The sequence below is a fragment of the Prionailurus viverrinus genome, chromosome A1, assembly GCF_022837055.1.
Source record: "Prionailurus viverrinus isolate Anna chromosome A1, UM_Priviv_1.0, whole genome shotgun sequence".
NCBI classification, from domain to species: domain Eukaryota; kingdom Metazoa; phylum Chordata; class Mammalia; order Carnivora; family Felidae; genus Prionailurus; species Prionailurus viverrinus.
Window position 1 is genome coordinate 47757384 of NC_062561.1, and position 18974 is coordinate 47776357.

Here is an 18974-nt window from a genome sequence, read left to right on the forward strand (position 1 = left end):
TCTGCCCCTCCCCCACTCATCCTCTGTCTCTCTCTCTCAAAAATAAATGAACATTAAAAAAATAAATAAATAAATAAATAAATAAATAAATAAATAATAAAATGCTTAGCTGCTGTTTTTGGAAAGAAAGGGCATCTCATTATAAATGTGAAAGTTCTAATAGATAAATTTGCCAAAACATTACATAATATAACATTTTCAGTTTCTAATGTCAAACAAACTGTAGAGAGATACATAGAGTAAAAAAAGTGAGTCTCTTCACTACCCACTTTCATCCTGCTCATGCCACTTTGATGTGATTATCACATCTCATGCTTTCCATTCCTATTTTTCAGGCACCCTTGAAGAACTTCTCCCCAGTTAATATTTTCCTGTTTGAAGCCTCTTATTTCACCTAAAAAAAATTGTTTTAATGTTTACTTATTTTTGAGAGAGAGAGAGAGAGAGAAATAGAGACAGAGTATGAGCAGAGGAGGGACAGAGACAGAGAGGGAGACACAGAATCTGAAGCAGGCTCCAGGCTCAGCTGTCAGCACAGAGCCCGATGCGGGGCTCGGAACCCTGAACCGTGAGATCATAACCTGAGCTGAAGTCAGACACTCAACTGACTGAGCCACCCAAGTGCCCCTGTTTCACTTTTTAAATGTGTGTAACCTACATAAAAAAGTCTTAATTGAATTTTTACAAAATGAATACATCCACCACCCAAATCAAGAATAAAAGCTCCTTTTGTGCTGTCTCAAAATTCCGCGTATATGTTGCATAGATATTATTGTTTCAGAAGGCGTGTATTATTTGCAGATTTATGATAGTATTCTGTAATTTCACTTGGAAAACTGATAATGTATTAAATACTTAACTTTTAAAGTCATTTTTTCTACATCTGAAACTATTTTAAATGCTAGTGATACATGGTCCATTTATATTTCAACATTAGTTCCTTTTGCGAATATTTCTAGTATAACTACTATGAAAGGTTACTTGGTGTACAGAGATAAAGCAGGTCTTCAAGGAAACCCACGTCTTAGGTGGGTGTGAGGAAGGATGAGGGTTATAGGAAAGAGAAGAAAACATGCAATTACAATAACATTTACTTTTTTCAGTCTGGAGATAGCCTTCTATTATTTCCTCATATGAATAATATAGAAGAGGAAAAAGATAACATTAATCCTGGCAGTCAAAATCAGTTCCATTTTAGATATGTAGAAACCTGTCAAATAGTTTAAATCTTCTCAGTGACTTGGACTGTTCTTATTTTTCCCATATAACTTTTTTTTTCTTTATTATAAAAGGAAATTGAGACACTGTTAACTGGTTTACTGTAACATGGAAATTCTCTCTTAGGGTTTGATGACTGGAAATTTTATGTGTGCCCCTTTATGTTTGAAAATATTGTTTACTTCTTTTGCTTTAGTCACTTCAGTGTCCTCTTTTGCTCCTTTCCACAGACATTAATTGCAAACTCTAGTATAATAGGCAGAGTACTAGGTACTAGGATTATGGAAAACCTCCTTAAATTTTTTCTTATGATGTAGAAGGCAAGTAATGGCTGCTCATAGCACATGTGATAGGGTTTCTGACAGAAAGAACCAGGTGCTATGGAAAAATATAAGACAAACATCAAACTCAGATTTGGGGCTTGAGTCTTCCCAAATAAGTTGATGTTGAGTTCAAAACAGGGAAGGATGTATAGGGATGATACAAAGTAATCTTCCCTATTCCCTTTAGCCTTCACCTGGAAGTTGTACACAGTCATAGCGTGTAATACCCTTTATTTCTGTGAATACTCCCTCAGGTGCCATCTGCTCTTTGTCCTCTGGCCACCCTTTAAATGTTCATATTCCTCCAGGATTCTGTTTGGTCTTTGTGCAGTTTTTAAAGTTGAGCTATCAGTTTGGCTCGAATCTCTCTGGAAGCCAAAGTAAAATTGAAGTACTATATTAATTTATAGTTAATGATTATATACTATTTTTAGCCACTTTTGTAAGCACTATAGATGTATTACTTGATATAGTCAACACTCTGTGAGGTAGATAAGGACTCTGAACATGAGAGGTAAACCTGCCCAAAGTCTTAACTGCAGGTAATTCGGTTCTAGACATGTGAATTCTGGAGCTTGCCTTCCCAACTGTCATACTATACACTTCCATAGCAGCTACATGATTAATAGCATTTAGAAGGATAAAGCATTCTTCAGGGGAACTGAAGTATCTTCTGGGACTTAGGCCTAAAATGATGTATGTGATAATCCGTAGGGGGTATGATAGAGTATCTTCAGTTATGATCCTATCATTAATACTATAGTAACATTCCAGTCTTAGGAGGAGCTTCTCAGTATAAGAACATAATATGATACCAAAACAAAACACACCATGATAGTTTTTCCATAATGCATTTCTCAGACAGCCCTTGGATAGAAATTTGGGAGCTAACATTTCAAAGTTATGTTTAATAGTTTGAAAAGGACAAAAGCAGAGTATCTTACTCATCTTTGTGTGTACAGAGCCTCATCTAGGAATAGTCATATAGAAATAATTCAGTCAGTATTTGTGGAATGAATGTGGCCACGCTTACCTGGTCTGCTACTAAAGAATGACTTGGAACAGGATGCATTAATCATGACAGGTTCTGGGGGTGGAGTTGACAGTCGCTGGCAAGATCTGATAAGTTCAAAGGGCAGAAATAAGGAGGAACTCTGTCTCTGTGTTTTGTTTTTCCTCTCATTTCCATATTCATTTATTTCCTAATTTATTCAAAAGCGTTCATTTGATTTTTCCTGTATACTAAATGCCTTGTAAAGTGATGGCGATCCAGTGGTGAATAAGACAAAGCCCTGCCCTTAAGACATTTACACTCTGGTGAGGTACATATAAAACTAATCTGATGCTACAGTGCAGTTGGTGCTCTGGAGGTGACAAATAAAAGTTCAGATAATATGCAGCTATTTAGGCAGTGAGAACAGGTTAGACGAAGCATGCCATGTTACAAACTTCAGCTCTTCATTAGGGTTGGAGGGTGATAGGTGAATATGAGAAATGATGAGATAGGAGGTTTGTGGTAAGCCAGGCTAGGTTGTGGTTTTTGACGATGTTCCCTTCTAATAACCGCTCTCCTATAGCGGTCTGGTGGGTGAAAGGAAGATTGACACGGAAGAACTTTCCAAGTGCCACAAAATTCCTTCTTTTGCTGAATACCACCACTGAAGCTGCATGACTGATCTCTTCAGTAACTATTTTTCACTGTAGAAACTGGATCTTCAGGTGTCTCTTCATCTCTAAGTTGTGAGCTCCTCAAGAACAGCAGCTGTGTTTTATTTGTTTCTGGGTCTTTAGTGTCTAATGGTTACTCAAACAAAAAACAGCCATTTAACATTGGTAGTCATTTTATGTGTTATTCTAGTAACCAAAGCAGTTGCCCTATTTTTTTCTATGAAAACTAGAGCTCAAGTTTTAAATAAACAAACTTACAACCTACTCTGTCAGTTTAAGATAATTTGTCTTCAAGTAGGGGAAATAAATACTACACAGAAGAATTGAAAAAAAAAATTTTTTTTTAATTTTTTTTTAATGTTTATTTATTTTTGAGAGACAGAGCATGAATGGGGGAGGGGCAGAGTGAGAGGGAGACTGAATCTGAAGCAGGCTCCATACTCTGAGCTATCTGCACAGAGCCTGATGCGGGGCTCGAACTCACAAGCTGTGAGATCATGACCTGAGCTGAAGTGGGACGCTCAATTGACTGAGCCACCCAGGCGCCCCTGAAATTTTTTTTGTAATTGCAAGGACATTCACAGCATAACAGAAGAATTCATTAAAGAATTTGGTCAACTAAAGCGGGAGGCATCACAATCCAGACTTTAGGCTCTACCACAAAGCTGTAATCATGAAGACAGCATGGTATTGGCACAAAAACAGACACATAGACCAATGGAATAGAATAGAAACCCCAGAATTAGACCCACAAAAGTATGGCCAACTAATCTTTGACAAAGCAGGAAAGAATATCCAATGGAAAAAAGACATTCTCTTTAACAAATGGTGCTGGGAGAACTAGACAGCAACATGCAGAAGAATGAAACTAGAGCACTTTCTCACACCATTCACAAAAATAAACTCAAAATGGATAAAGGACCTGAATGTGAGACAGGAAACCCATCAAAACCCTAGAGGAGAAAGCAGGAAAAATAAACCCCTCTGACCTCAGCCGCAGCAATTTCTTACTTGACACATCCGCAAAGGCAAGGGAATTAAAAGCAAAAATGAACTATTGGGACCTCATGAAGATAAAAAGCTTCTGCACTGCAAAGGAAACAATCAACAACACTAAAAGGCAACCAACAGAATGGGAAAAGATATTTGCAAATGACATATCAGACAAAAGGCTAGTATCCAAAATCTATAAAGAGCTCACCAAATTCCACACCCAAAAAACAAATGATCCAGTGAAGAAATGGGCAGAAAACATGAATAGACACTTCTCTAAAGAAGACATCTGGAAGGCCAAAAGGCACATGAGAAGATACTCAGTGTCGCTCCTCATCAGGGAAATACAAATCAAAACCACACTCAGATACCACCTCACGCCAGTCAGAGTGGCTAAAATGAACACATCAGGAGACTATAGATGCTGGCAAGCATGTGGAGAAACGGGAACCCTCTTGCACTGTTGGTGGGAATGCAAACTGGTGCAACCGCTCTGGAAAACAGTGTGGAGGTTCCTCAAAAAATTAAAAATAGATCTACCTTATGACCCAGCAATAACACTGCTAGGAATTTACCCAAGGGATGCAGGAGTGCTGATGCATAGGGGCACCTGCACCCCAATGTAATACTACATGCCAATGAGAAAGAATGAAGTATGGCCTTTTGTAGCAACGTGGATGGAACTGGGGAGTGTTATGCTAAGTGAAATAAGTCATACAGAGAAAGACAGATACCGTATGTTTTCACTCTTATGTGGATCCTGAGAAACTTAACAGAAGACCATGGGGGAGGGGAAGGAAAATTTAAAAAAAGAGGTTAGAGAGAGAGGGAGCCAAAACATAAGAGACTCTTAAAAACTGAGAACAAACTGAGGGTTGATGGGGGGTGGGAGGGAGGGGAGGATGGGTGATCGGTATTGAGGAGGGCATCTGTTGGAATGAGCACTGGGTGTTGTATAGAAACCAATTTGACAATAAATTTCATATTGAAAAAAAAGAATTTGGTCAACTGTGTTTAGCTTGAAATGTTTTATTATTGTTTTGATTTACAGACTTATGAGGAAGATCGAAGAAATTATTCTGAACTTCAAATTAGATGTCAACGTTTGGCCTTAGAATTAGCTGACACAAAACAGTTAATTCAGCAAGGGGACTACCGTCAAGAAAACTATGGTAAAGTCAAAAAGTAAGTAGTTAAGATGGCTACAGTAGTTCTTTTGTGTGTGTGTGTGTGTGTGTGTGTGTGTGTGTGTGTATGCATCAAAGTCACCTGAATTGTTATCATCAACATTGTTAATTCCACTTTGTACCTTACTCTTTTTCTGGGTCCCTAGTTTTGAATTTTCCAGAATGTCATAGTTGGAATCATACAATATGGGGCCTTTTAAGACTGACTTCTTTCACTCAGTGATATACATTTAAGTTTCCTCTAGGTCTTTTCATGGCTTGATAGCTCATTTCTTTTTGGTGAGTGATATTTCATTGTCTGGATGTACCACAGTTTATACATCCATTCACCTACTAAAGGACATCTTGGTTAGATTCAAGTTTTGTCAGTTATATCTAAGTCTGCTGTAAACATCCACATCAGGTTTTTGTATGGACATAAGTTTTCAACTCCTTTGGGTAAATACCAAGTAGCACAATTGTATGGTAAGTGTATTTTTAGTTTCGGGGCACCTGGGTGGCTCAGTCGGTTGAGTGTCCGACTTCAGCTCAGGTCATGATCTCATGGTTCGTGGACTCAAGCCATGGGTCAGGCTCTGTGCTGACAGCTCAGAGCCTGGAGCCTGCTTCAGATTCTGTGTCTCCCTCTCTGTCCCTCCCCCACTTGCACTCTGTCTCCCTCTCCCTCTCTTTCAAAAATAAACATTAAAAAAAAAAAGTATTTTTAGTTTTGTAAGAAACCACTAAACTTTTTGTCCCAAAGTGGCTCTACCATTTTGCGTTCCACCAGAGGTGAATGAGAGTTCCTGTTGTTCTATGTCTTTGCCAGTATTTGGCATTCTGGATTTTGACCATTCTAATAGGTATTTAGGGGTATCTCACTGTTGTTTTATTTTGCGTTTTTCTGATGACATTTGTTGTGGAACATCGTTTCATGTGCTTATTTGCAATCTGTATCTTCTTTGATAAGGTGTCTATTAAGGTTTTGGCCCATTTTCTAATTGGGTTGTTTGTTTTCTCACTGTTGAGTTCTAAGAGTTCTTTGTATATTTTGGATAACAGTACTCATCAGGTATGCCTTTAGCAAATATTTTCTCTCATTCTATGGCTTGTCTTTTCATTGTCTTGACGTATACCTTATTCTGCATTGCACAAAAAGTATGTGGTTTTGGCAGTTTGTTGGATTTAGATTGTATTTTTATATCCACTTTTATTTTATTTGGAAGTTGCTGCTGTCTTTTAAAATGTAATGTCTTAGAAGATAGAGACCCAGTGAAGTCCAATGTGTGTAAATATTTTTGAAATCTCACTTGATGATTATTTTTGTTTATGGAACCAATTTAAATACTTCAGTTTTATCTGAAGTTTTTTTAACTATTCCTTTCTGACAAAGGACATATATACCTTCAAAAGATAAAACTTTTCTTGAGAATATTTGCCAGTGCTACTAAGTAGCTATAGCAGAGAATTTTCCTTTTACTGGAATATACTTTTCTGTTGTTTGTACATTAATGAGCCACTACTTAGCTATATGTCCCTAGGTACATCTGTTATCATTCTAAACCAAAGTTTTGTCATCCATGAGATGGTGTTGATACTAGTAACTGTACCATAAAAGCAAGATCAAGTAAAGGAATATTTATGCAAATATTTATAGATCGAGACATTATTCTAATTGTTCACTGCTGTCTGTACCTGCACCCAAAATGATTCTTGAAATATAGTAGTCACTTAATATTTATTAAACAAATGGACACTTTAAAAATTACATAGCAACATAAATAAATTTCAAAGATCAGATTGGTATTCCTACTTCCAGCATGACTGACATGCTGCATGTATTATTATGTATGGATAAATGTTAAAATATGGTAATTATTGGAGCTTGAAATCAGTGGCTCTTGAATAAAGCTGGATTTTGAAAGAATCATTTCAAAAGTAAGTAGATTGTGATGGTAAGATAATACTTTGATTTGGTGTTTTGATGTACTCTCTGCCACTATAAAACTGTAGCAGTAATAGATAAAACATGAAAAGAGAAAACTAAAAAGCCAAGTCATCAGAATAATCAGAGTGGCCATGAATTTGAAGGATAAATGAACAAAGATGAGTCATGGTAATTATTGGTAATTGTTGAAGCCAGGTGATGAGAGCAAGGGAGTTCATTATATCATATCTATTTATATATATGTTTTACTTTCTGTAATAAAAACCTAGGAAGGAAAAACATAGCCCTCATCAAAAATATGATAAACATCTTTATGTGCTAGAAATGGAACCGAAAAACAAGCAAGAGGGGCTCAAACTGTGAACTCTTCAGTTCGTTCAATAGGGTGAAGAGATTAAAGAAATGTTCTGATTACAAAAATATAAGAAAAACGGGGGGGGGGGGGGAATCACTCTTGTGTCCCTGATAAATTCTTACACATGTGCAAAAGGAAACCGGCATGTGGATGTTAATTATAATTAGATTAAAAGAATTGAGATGCTTTTCAGTAGCAGAATGGGAAATCAGTTATGATTTATTTCTATAATGTAATTCATTGTAGCAGTTAAAATCATTAAACTAGATCTGGGTGTATCTATATGGACAAGTCAAACGGAATACTATATTTTAAAAAGTGTATCCATCTTTTTTTTTTAATTTTTAAGTTAAAAAAAAATTTAAGTTTATTTATTTGGGGGGGGTGGGAGGGGGAGAGAGAGAGAGTCCCAAGCAGACTCCACGCTGTCAGTGCAGAGCCCAATGTGGTGCTCAAACTCACAAACCATGAGATGTGATCCGAGCCCAAACCAAGAGTCTGATGTCTAACTGATTGAGCCACCCAGGCGCCCTAAATTTTTTTATTTTAAAAAGATGTGTCCACCTTTTTTTTTAAAGCAATTTCTTACTTTCTGGCATAACATAATTTTCTCAGGTTTATTTTCTAATTTCATTGCCTCAGACCTTCCTCTATGAGTCCTGGTTCCTTTTAGTGAGAAATACTATTTAGAAATTAAGATTTGGGTGCTGGTCATTGATACATTGGTCATTGTTTCTAAGCCCTTTCAGTAAAGAGGTGATTAGAGAGGGAGTTGGGAGGATGGCTTAACACTGTACAGATAAAATCATACCAATACCTCTAATTCCAATTCAGTACCATAGTAGCTAATTGAAGGGGCTTCAACTGTCCAAATATGGTACAACTTGAGTATCAAAATGAATATTAACAGTAATGAATTATAATTTGTTGACTAGAATAAGAATCCTGAGTGCATGCTAATAATAAATAAGAGTTTTTACAGTGGAATGCCAACCAATAAATATATATGCATATTATAATTACCGTTTTGTAACCTCATAATACTATTTGATTCAGAATCATCAGTGGAAGCTAAAACCATTGGGTAAAAGTATATTCAGGAGCAAAATATATATTCTCAAAGTATGTTTCCCACGGATTACTTTCTAATCGCAGAGGGCAAAAAAGTACTTTTATATTTGAGTACTTTGGCAGATACCACTTTAAACAGGTGACTAAGGTTATTTTCACCAGTCATAGGACATAATGACATCATGGCTGCATTGTGTACTAAGACTTTATGTACTCTTTATGTGCCTCTCTGTGTACTAAGGCTTTATGTACTCTATGTGACATACTGAGGACACATTATCACAAGTGTAGTGTTTCGGCCCTAAATGCTTAACCTGAATCTAATTACAGGGAAACATCAGACAAATGAAAACTGAGTGACATAAAACAACTGGCCAAATAGACTTTCTCTGTCTTTTACAACGTTGACTAAGGAACTGCTCAGGGTTAAAGGATACCAAAGATACATGACACCCAAATGCAATGTATGATAATCCATTGGATCCTATACAGGGAAAATGCCAATTGGGACAATTGACAAAATTGGAAAATGGATTATATATTAGATATTGTATTAGGGCTAATTATACTGGGATTATATCAAAGAATTTTTTTAATCTTAGAAAATCCACACCAAATTATTCAGGGATAAAGGGATTTAATGTCTGCATATACCTCTTAAATAGTTAAGGGGAAAAATTGTACACGTGTCTGCGTGTCTGCGTGTATAGTGATGTATATGTGTATATGCATGTATCTATATTCATTCACATATATGAACAATAGGGAGAGAATATGACAAAGTAATACTCAGTAAATATTACAAAGTAAATATGACAAAATGTTAACATTTGGTGAGTAAGAGTTTTTTGTTTTTTTGTTTTTTAAGTTTATTTATTTATTTTGAAAGAGAGCAAGCAGGGGAGGGACAGAGAGAGGAGGAGAGAGAATCCCAAGCAGGCTCTGCAGTGTCAGAGCCCAACACAGGGCACTGTGGAGCCCAACACAGGACTCAAACTCACAAACCCTTGAGATCATGACCTGAGCTGAAATCAAGAGCCCAATGCTTAATAGACTGAGCCACCCAAGCACCCTGAGTAAAAGTATTAAAAAAACAATATGGAGACACTAAATTTATCGTTGTGTCTAGGGGATGATAAAGGAACAGTGAGGAATATGTAGGACTTTAAGTTTACCATAGTGTCTTATCTTTTTAAAAAGCAAAATAAAACTTTAATGCAAATGGAGACCAATGTTAACTATTTTCAACTGTGGATAGTGAGGTCATGGATGTTTTGCTATATCGTGTTTTGTACTCATTTTTTACACTGAAAAATCATAGCAAAGGAAGCATGATCATTACCATGTGAGAATACAAACATTTGCTGTAAATGCACAAAACACTTAATGTATACCAAAATATTGATACTATCAGTCATCTTTAGTGAGTTTATGGATAATCGTTATTTTATAACTTGTGCTTTGCTCACTTTTCTTCAATAAACATGACTTTGTTAACCAAAAGAACAGTATCTTTCTAAACCAGTTTTGAAAATCTAATGAAAAACAAAAAACAATTCTTAACATCCATCTGCATGGAAATACCAGGTGGGTAGATGAAATCTGTGAAGTACAAAGGAACTGATTCTGACTAGAGAAGATAAATTGAGTTAGGAAGTCTTTATTTCTGCTTACTTTTTAAGATGCCTGTTGTAGGTTTGTTCTAATTCTTGGTTTCACTGTTTGGGGTCAAGAGCTTGTCTGCAAATGGAAATTAGAATCTCTGGGCAATCTTAAACAATTTATGAATGAAATAGTCACAAGAATCCCTCCTTTTGTATCTGCTATGCAATCTGAGTGATGAATTAGGGGCTTTTTGATGCTAACTGAACTGAAAGCCTAGAGCCACATATAAATTATTTAAAAGTTTGGCTTCAAGATAAGATTAATGATGATTAGTGAAAAGATACCACGGTGTACCTTAGAAGGTATTCTTATGTATTTTACTGGGTAGTGTAGTTTACATATTTATTTTTTAAAGATAACAAATTTACATTTATATATATGAACAGTCTTAAAACCTTGCTTTGAAAAGCAGACACTTTATTGTTCACAAAATGACACTAAAGCCCCACTGCTGGTATTTCTCTTTGGTTTCCTGAAACATAAATCAGCCCCTTTTTTTGTTGGTGTTTTGTTGTTGTTTTTGGGTTTTGGGGTTTTTTTGGTTGTTTTTTTTTTTCTTTTTCTTTTTTTTTTTTTTTTTTTTTTGAGAGAGAGAGCACGCACAAGTGAGGGAGGGGCAGAGAGAGACAGAGAGAGAGAGAGAGAAAGAAGCAGGGCTTACCTGACGTGGGGCTCGTGCTCACCCAAAGTAGAGCTTGTGTTCACCCGAAGCAGGGCACAAGCTCACCCAGTGAGGGGTTCGACTCAGGAATCATGATGTGAGATCATGACATGAGCCCAAGTCAGATGCTTAACAACTGAGCCACCACCCAGTGCCCCCAGCCCATTTTAAATGTTGATTATAAAATTGGATATAAAATGTACCTATGTATTTGAATTTTATTTTAGTAAAAATAAGTGTATTTGAATTTTATAGTGAGCGCGATGCCCTTGAACAGGAAATAATTGAGTTAAGGAGAAAACATGAAATACTTGAAGCCTCTCACATAACTCAAGCTAAAGAAAGAAATGAATTATCAAAAGAGGTAAGCTTATAGAGTCATGTGTATTTTATCATACGGTGATTGTGGGCACAGCCCAGGGCAGAATTGTGGGAGGGACATTTTTCCTTTTTGATGTAGTTAACAGAAAAAGGGACTTCAGTAGCTCTGTTTGAATGGGAAATTGCAAAGTAAAAATTAGCTTTTTATGTGGTGAGTGAAAGCATAAGTGAAAGAAAATATTACAGTAAACCCTGAAAAGTAAGACGAAGTTGCTCTGGACACTGTCTGTCTCTGCACATATGTAGGTAACCACCTTACAACAAACTGTTACTTTACTGCAAAAGGATAAAGAGTATCTCAGTCGCCAAAACATGGAGCTTAGTGTGCGCTGTGCCCATGAAGAGGATCGCCTTGAAAGACTTCAGGCTCAACTTGAAGAAACCAAAAAGGCTAGAGAAGAGATGTATGAAAAATATGTAACATCCAGGCAAGATTTACATTATTTTTCACATAAATAGATACAAATTAGCACCATTTTCTCTGAGGGAACTCTTAGCTTTGGGGAAGAACAGTGATTTTTTTTTTTTTAATTATATTGGACTATATTAAAATAACAGTTCATTTTGTTTCCTTTTAATATATTCTTATTCTAGTTGACTTTTTCTTAAGATATAGTTTTATTTTTTTCCCAATAGTGAAAAGACTACTTCTTTTGGGTCAGTGTATATATGCTATAATTCTTTTTTTGTTGTTGTTATGACATAACCTTTTTGTCTACAACTAAGATCTCTATGTAAGTGTTTTTTGAAAGAAAAGATGTAAGTATCTCTGTGAAAGGATCTTTTGAAAACAGTCTAATTGTGCAGAGCCTAAGCTGACCTTCTCCTGACTATGTGAAACCTAAGAAGAATGAAGGGACGGCATCGCATACACGCTCTGGAATCAGACTCCTGCATTTTGATCCTGTCTTCTCTCTTCAACTAGATGTATAAGCTATTAGAGTTATAGTATATATATAGTATATATAGTACATATACATGTATGTATGTGTGTGTGTATGTGTGTGTATATATATATATGTATATATAGTCCTTATAATCCTTGAGATACTTATTTTTATCAGCACATCCAAAACTAAAACAAATTTAAAATTTAATCCTTTAAAACTTCACACATTCATAACTTTTTCCCTAGTCTGTGGAATTTTTCATGTGTTTGTGCTCCTGCTAATGGCCTAGGTAATGCTTTGACTTTGCTCAGCAATCACAGTGGTTGTGGTTGTTGTGCTTTAGAAGGAAAGGTTTTACAGTCAATTAGAGTCATTTCGTTTTGTTTTTAATTTTGTCTCTCAACGTGTACAACACCAGATTATTTTTAAATCAAGGGCATTCCATATACATCAGTTTTCAGGTCTTTAGCCATATGCATTAAAAACTATTAATATGATATTTTTAAGGATGAGCACATTTTATATAGTAATTAAGCCTTTGAGGCAATATATCTAACAACTATGTTTTTCAGATAACATTGTGTATAGAACTTACTTGACATAAGATAATAAATCTAACACGAAGCGTAAAAGTACGTTTCTTTTACAGAAACAAAATTCATGGATATTATCTTTGACTCCTTGCAGAGACCATTATAAAACAGAATATGAAAATAAACTACATGATGAACTGGAACAAATCAGATTGAAAACTAATCAAGAAATTGATCAACTTCGAAGTGCCTCTCGGGAAATGTATGAACGGGAAAACAGGTATAAAAGAAGTAGGAAATTATTTCTCTTTGAAGCTTATTAAACTATTTCTATGACATCAAATCTAAATAAAATGGAACATTAAAGCTCTAAGGTCTTTGGTAACTACCTCAGAAGAGGGTTTATCAGACCTTAAGTTAAGCCTCTTTACTCAGGTATTCCCATTATCTCTTCATTATCTTGGGAACTTGTCTTTTTGCCTTTAAGGGTTCATATTGAGGACAGAGATGAAAAGGGAATAAGAGATGCCAGTAGTTCTTCCCATAACATGCCAATGATTTCTGCAAGAAATTTTTTAAAACTGGAATAATAATATGAAATATTACATATGCCTCATTATCTGCTGGCCCTGACAGATATATTAAATAATCTTGAAGATGAATAATTTTTATTCATTTTAATCACTTTTAGATTAGTATGTATACGGTTCCCTTAGTCAGTGATTGGCAGTATTAGGGTGAAATAAATGCTACTTATTTCAACAGTAGTTTTTTTTTTTTTCACCATCATTATGCTTCATTATACTATCACTATACTATACTATATTATACTATGATTATACTTCATATGGCTTTTGAAAGTTTATATTTTAGTGGGAAAATTGTTTTGAAATTGACTTGTCTCATACTAGTTTATCAGCACTGATTTGAGTGTATGATATTTTGAAGTTTGCCAACAAGCAAGACTTTAAATCAGACTTAATTCTATAATTATCACTGTAACATGTTGTTCTACTAGGAGTATAGTAGCAAAAACTTTGAGGGTTCCTCCCCTCAATTCCAGGCAAAAAAAGCTGGAATTTTACCTACTCTGTTAATGTAGTTGGCCTCTACTAGGGAAAATCTGTAAGAACTACATGTGCAGAATTAGCCTTTGGGTAGAAAACCAGCAAAGATAACTTTTTAAATCGCTGTTAAATTGTTATTTTAATAAAACAGATTGAGAGAGATTTTTATGATAATGTTGAAATCCTTTCGAGCAGTTAAATAATTGGACAACCTCTTGCAAAAAAATGAAACTGGACCACTATCTTACAGCACACATAAAAATTCGTTCAAAATAGATTAAAGACTTGAATGTGAGACCTGAAACCATAAACCTCCTAGAAGAAAACTTGGGCAGTATGCTCCTCAACACCAATCTTGACAATGATTTTTTGAATCTGACAACAAAAGCAAAAAATGGTTTTCCAGTTTTCCCAACACCATTTACTGAAAAGGCTCCTTTATTTCTGGGCTTTCCATTCTGTTCCATTTATCTATGTGTCTGTTTTTATGCCAGTGCCATACTATTTTGATTATATTCATTTTGTAATATAATTTGAAATCAGGGAACATGATGCCTTCAACCTTGTTCTTCTTTCTCAAGATTGCTGTGGCTATTGGGGGACTTTTGTGGTTCTATACAAATTTTAGGATTTTTGTTCTAGTTGAGTGAAAAATGCCATTAAAATTTTTATAGGGATTGCGTTGAATCTATAGCTTGTTTTTGGGTAGTGTGGACACTTTCCCAATCATTCTAATCCATGAGCATGGAGTATCTTTTGATGTATTTGTGTGTTTATTCAGTCAGTCAAAGAGGATATAAACTATATTTTTTAAATGTACATTTAGTAAGTAATTACAAATTAAATACCTGTTTAACCACCATCCAAATCAAGAGTCAGTGTCAGCACCACAATGTCTTTGAGAGCCTTTCTGCTTAACTCCTTTCTTCCATAAAGATAACTACTATTCTGATTTTTATACTAATAACCTTCTTGCTTTTTCTTGTACTTTTATTATCTAAATTAGCAGTAAATATATATGTCTGAGAAATATAGTTTAGTTTTCATATTATATTAGTGTCACATAAAGGGATCATGCTGTATGTATTCTTTTGTGGCTATATGTGATTCTTCATGTAACCTTTTTTAAAGATCCATATGCTGTTGCATTTAGCTGTTCATGGTCATAACTAAAGTATGCCATTTTTATGAATTCATGCTTAGGACAACAAGGACATTAGGAGATTAGAGAGAGATGCATACAGAGAGATTAAAGAATGTCAAAACAAATTCTTCCATCTTTTTCAAAATTTTGGTTAGTCCCAGCCCTGTATTGGGTAAAAAGTTTCCTCTACCTTGTGGTCACTTGCTGGTAGGTTTCAAAATGCAGACCAAAAGAAGAGATATAAGCCTACTATATACCAAGGTTGATGTTAGAAAAGTTTACATTTGAGCTCTCCCAGCACTGTATTCAGTTATTTAGCAAACATTTGTTGAGATCCACCATATGCCATAGATACATCAGGGACCTCTGTCTTCATGAAGTTGGTTTTCTAATAGACATAAAGACAGTAGAGAAACAATAATTATAAGTATGATGATAATGGAGAAAATGACAACACAGGATTAGACTATATAGAATCAGGGAAGACGTCACGGCAGAAGAAATACCCATGCTGATACCTGCATGATGACTAAGTGTAAGATGCGGGTTAGGGAAGGGAAAGGAATTGGGCGATGAATGTTCAGCATGTATAAAACCTGGAGATTAGACAATATGAAGCTTTTTGAACAAACTGAAAATAATTCCATATGACTTGAGTGTAGACTGAGTTCTAAGAGATAAAACAGAAGAGGGAAACAGAGGTCCAGATCATGTATTTGGATCATTGTCTAAGTAAGACCAGTGGGGAACAATGGAAAGATTTTAAGAATATGCATTATATGATCCAATTTTATATAAAAAAGAGATTTCTCTGCAATGTGGAGAGAGTAGAGAAGTAAAGTATATGACCACAGACATAAAGGCCACTTTTTGAGGTTGGTTCTGCTACCAGAATGAGAAATGATAGAACGGGATTATAGCAATAGAGATGGAGAGTAATGGGCCAGATTGAAAACATTTCTGGGAGGCAGAACCAACAGGATTCAGTGACTAGATTGGATTAGGGAGTGAGAAGATGTTAAGTATGTCATCAATTTTCTGGATTGGGTAGCTAATGTGGATGGTGATGCAATTTTTAAAATATTAGGGGAAAAAATAAGGCTTTAATAGGAAAACAAGGTAAATTTAGTTTTATTTTATTTAGAGTTTTTGTGTAATATAGGGGTGCCTGGGTGGCTCAGTCGGTGGGGCGGCCGACTTCGGCTCAGGTCATGATCTTGCGGTCCGTGAGTTCTAGCCCCGCGTCGGGCTCTGTGCTGATAGCTCAGAGCCTGGAGCCTGCTTCATATTCTGTGTCTCCCTTTCTCTGACCCTCCCCTGTTCATGCTCTGTCTCTCCCTGTCTCAAAAATAAATAAACGTTAAAAAAAAAATTTTAAAAAAATAAAGTTTTTGTGTAATATAAACAGAAAAATTGACTGTATAAGGTTCTGAATCTCAAGAGAAGGGTCTGGGCATGAGACAGACCTGTGGCATAGGTGATATTATTTCTGTTTTACACATAAGTCTTTTAGTCCTGTGACTCAATTCTGTTACAGATTTTATACGCTTTTATTGACTGACTTATTAACCTTAAAATATATGGGATTGTTTCTTTGATAACATGCATAATTATTTCCAGATAACCCACATAGCACATAAACTTTGGTATTACAATCATTTTGAGAATTTCCTGATTTTTCAGTTTTTGTTCTTTTTAAAAATCCTTTAAAATGCATGGCAACATAGATTTAGACAAGTTAGCCCTTATTCTCTAGGATGCTTGATACAGGTAGGTTGGGAAATAGCTGACAGAACTATTTGTAGAAGCATGGAAACAAAAAGCAGGTTTCCTTTTCCCCAATATTGTTCTGCCTCCATGTCCACATCAAAATGGATACCACCTAACCAGGAAATTCCTGGGATCCCGGCCTCTGCCCTGGAAGCCCAGGCAGCCACTGTACCCAGAATGACCCCATGGATATTGAAACCAGAGTGGGCATTTGCCACCAGGTGGCGCCAGACTGCAGCCCAGATCCAAATGGATTTGAATTGCACAAGGACCCCTAGCTGTAGGGCTCACCTTTGTCATTTTTTTAACCTCACAGTAATCCAACTCTGTATTTTATATGGCTGAATCTTTTTGAATCACAGTTTCTTCATTATGGCAGGATTTAACTGTACTTAGAGCTTATGTCTCACTAGTTTTCATAAAGTAAAAATAAATTATAAATTATTTCCTTCGAAATCTCATAATAGGAGTTAAAACAGACGAAGTACTTACACTTGCATGTTTGTACTTAGTCTTTTTACCTCTCCCCCCATAAACATTTTTAGAAGAAAATTAAATAAGATTAAAGAAATATTTTATGGCCTTGGTTTGTTTTCTATACATTGGGGGATATTAAGAGAGTGCCTTTTATTTTCTCCTCTTAGATGTGTAAGAGAAAGATGGAACACATGCCAGCTGATCTTGGCATCTATCCCTGCAGTCATACCAGTAGTTTGTGAAGTGAAGGGGAAGAGAGCACAAGAGACAAAGACTTAAGAAAAGGCAGAAATAAGCAAAGAAAGAACTTGGGTATTTGGATACATCAAAAGTACTATAGTTGGGATTATAATGTGTATGTATATATGCTTTGCTCAGTCTGGGAGTTAGGCTTCTTGTCTTCTTCTGTTGCTTTAAAATCTAGTTTGCCGCTGTGGGAAATAGTGAAACTCACTCTGGTGGTGAGATTCTTCTATAAATAACTTCTTGCTTAGTAGGTATTTTGTGACTGAAATGTACAGACCCTCTTATACATTTGGAAGAAAAGCTTTATTCCTGAACAGGGAGTATATTATGGAAAAGATTTGGATCAAAAGACTAAACTTAAATTCTGGCTCTGCCAGTAAATCTGCTTAATATCCCTGAAGTTTAATTTACTCTTTTATAAAATGAGCTAATAGTACTGTTTCACAGAGGGATCTGTAAGATCTGAATGAGATAATGTATATGAAAAGTACATTATAAATTACAAAGCTATGTATAAGTAGTACTTATTCTGATACCTTTTATCTGTAGGCAGTATTTTAAGTTTTTTTCTTTTATCGATTTGTTGACAGTATTATAATGAAGATCGTATAAAAGTCACTGATAACATTATGAAATTATTATCATTAAAAGGCACTACTATAAAGTATGTAATGAATCTTAAGTATTGGGGCACCTGGGTGGCTCCATTGGTTAAGCGTTCGACTTCAGCTCAGGTCATGATCTCGTGGTCTGTGAGTTCAAGCCCCATCTTGGGCTCCTGGAGCCTGCTTCGGATTTTGTTTCCTTCTCTCTCTGCCCCTCCCCACTCATATTCTCTCTCTCTCTCTCTCTCTCTCTCTCTCTCTCTCTCTCTCTCTCCCCCTCCCTCCCCCTCCCTCCCCCTCCCTCCCTCTCCCTCTCTGTCTCCCTCCTCTCTCTCCCTCTCTCTCTCAAAAATAAACATTAAAAAAAATAAATTAAAAAAATCTTAAGTATTGATCTCCATAGCATTGAACCATTTTCCTTAAATGACATGATACAGACATGCAGGTCTGCATGCCCTTTGTTTCAGTCTAAATTTCTACATAAAATGCTAACTTATTTGTTCCTAATTAATACTATGAGGTAACAAAAAGGAAATAAATTCAGCTGATTAAGTTTTTCCAGAAGTAAAACTACCTTGACCTAAGGTGGTCTCATTATTGTGAACCCCTAAAGAACTATTCTCATAGTGATCCTGTAAAAAAGAGAATGAGTTTGTTACAAGTATTTTATTACGCTTTTGAAAAAGTCAAACCAGTACGGAAAGGGAGATCAAAAATATGCTTTTAAATGTGACGGTATTGCTTTAGTGATTTTATTTTCCCACCATATCAGTAAAATCCATCTTGATCGGAA

General features: G+C 35.7%; 1 protein-coding gene across 8 annotated transcripts in view; it reads left to right on the top strand.

Moving 5' to 3' along the window:
• Positions 1-18974, top strand: part of PIBF1 (progesterone immunomodulatory binding factor 1) — a 208321-nt gene that overhangs the window by 33319 nt on the left and 156028 nt on the right. For 7 of the 8 annotated variants that reach the window (XR_007150468.1, XR_007150467.1, XR_007150471.1 and 4 more), the window contains exons 6-9: positions 5254-5387; positions 11324-11432; positions 11696-11877; positions 13027-13152. Coding sequence is in view for 5 of the 8 variants with exons in the window: in XM_047850739.1 (XP_047706695.1) it covers positions 5254-5387; positions 11324-11432; positions 11696-11877; positions 13027-13152 (551 nt within the window). In the remaining 3 variants the exon portion in view is untranslated. The remainder of the gene's footprint in view (positions 1-5253; positions 5388-11323; positions 11433-11695; positions 11878-13026; positions 13153-18974) is intronic. The other variant, XM_047850745.1, reaches the window with a different exon arrangement.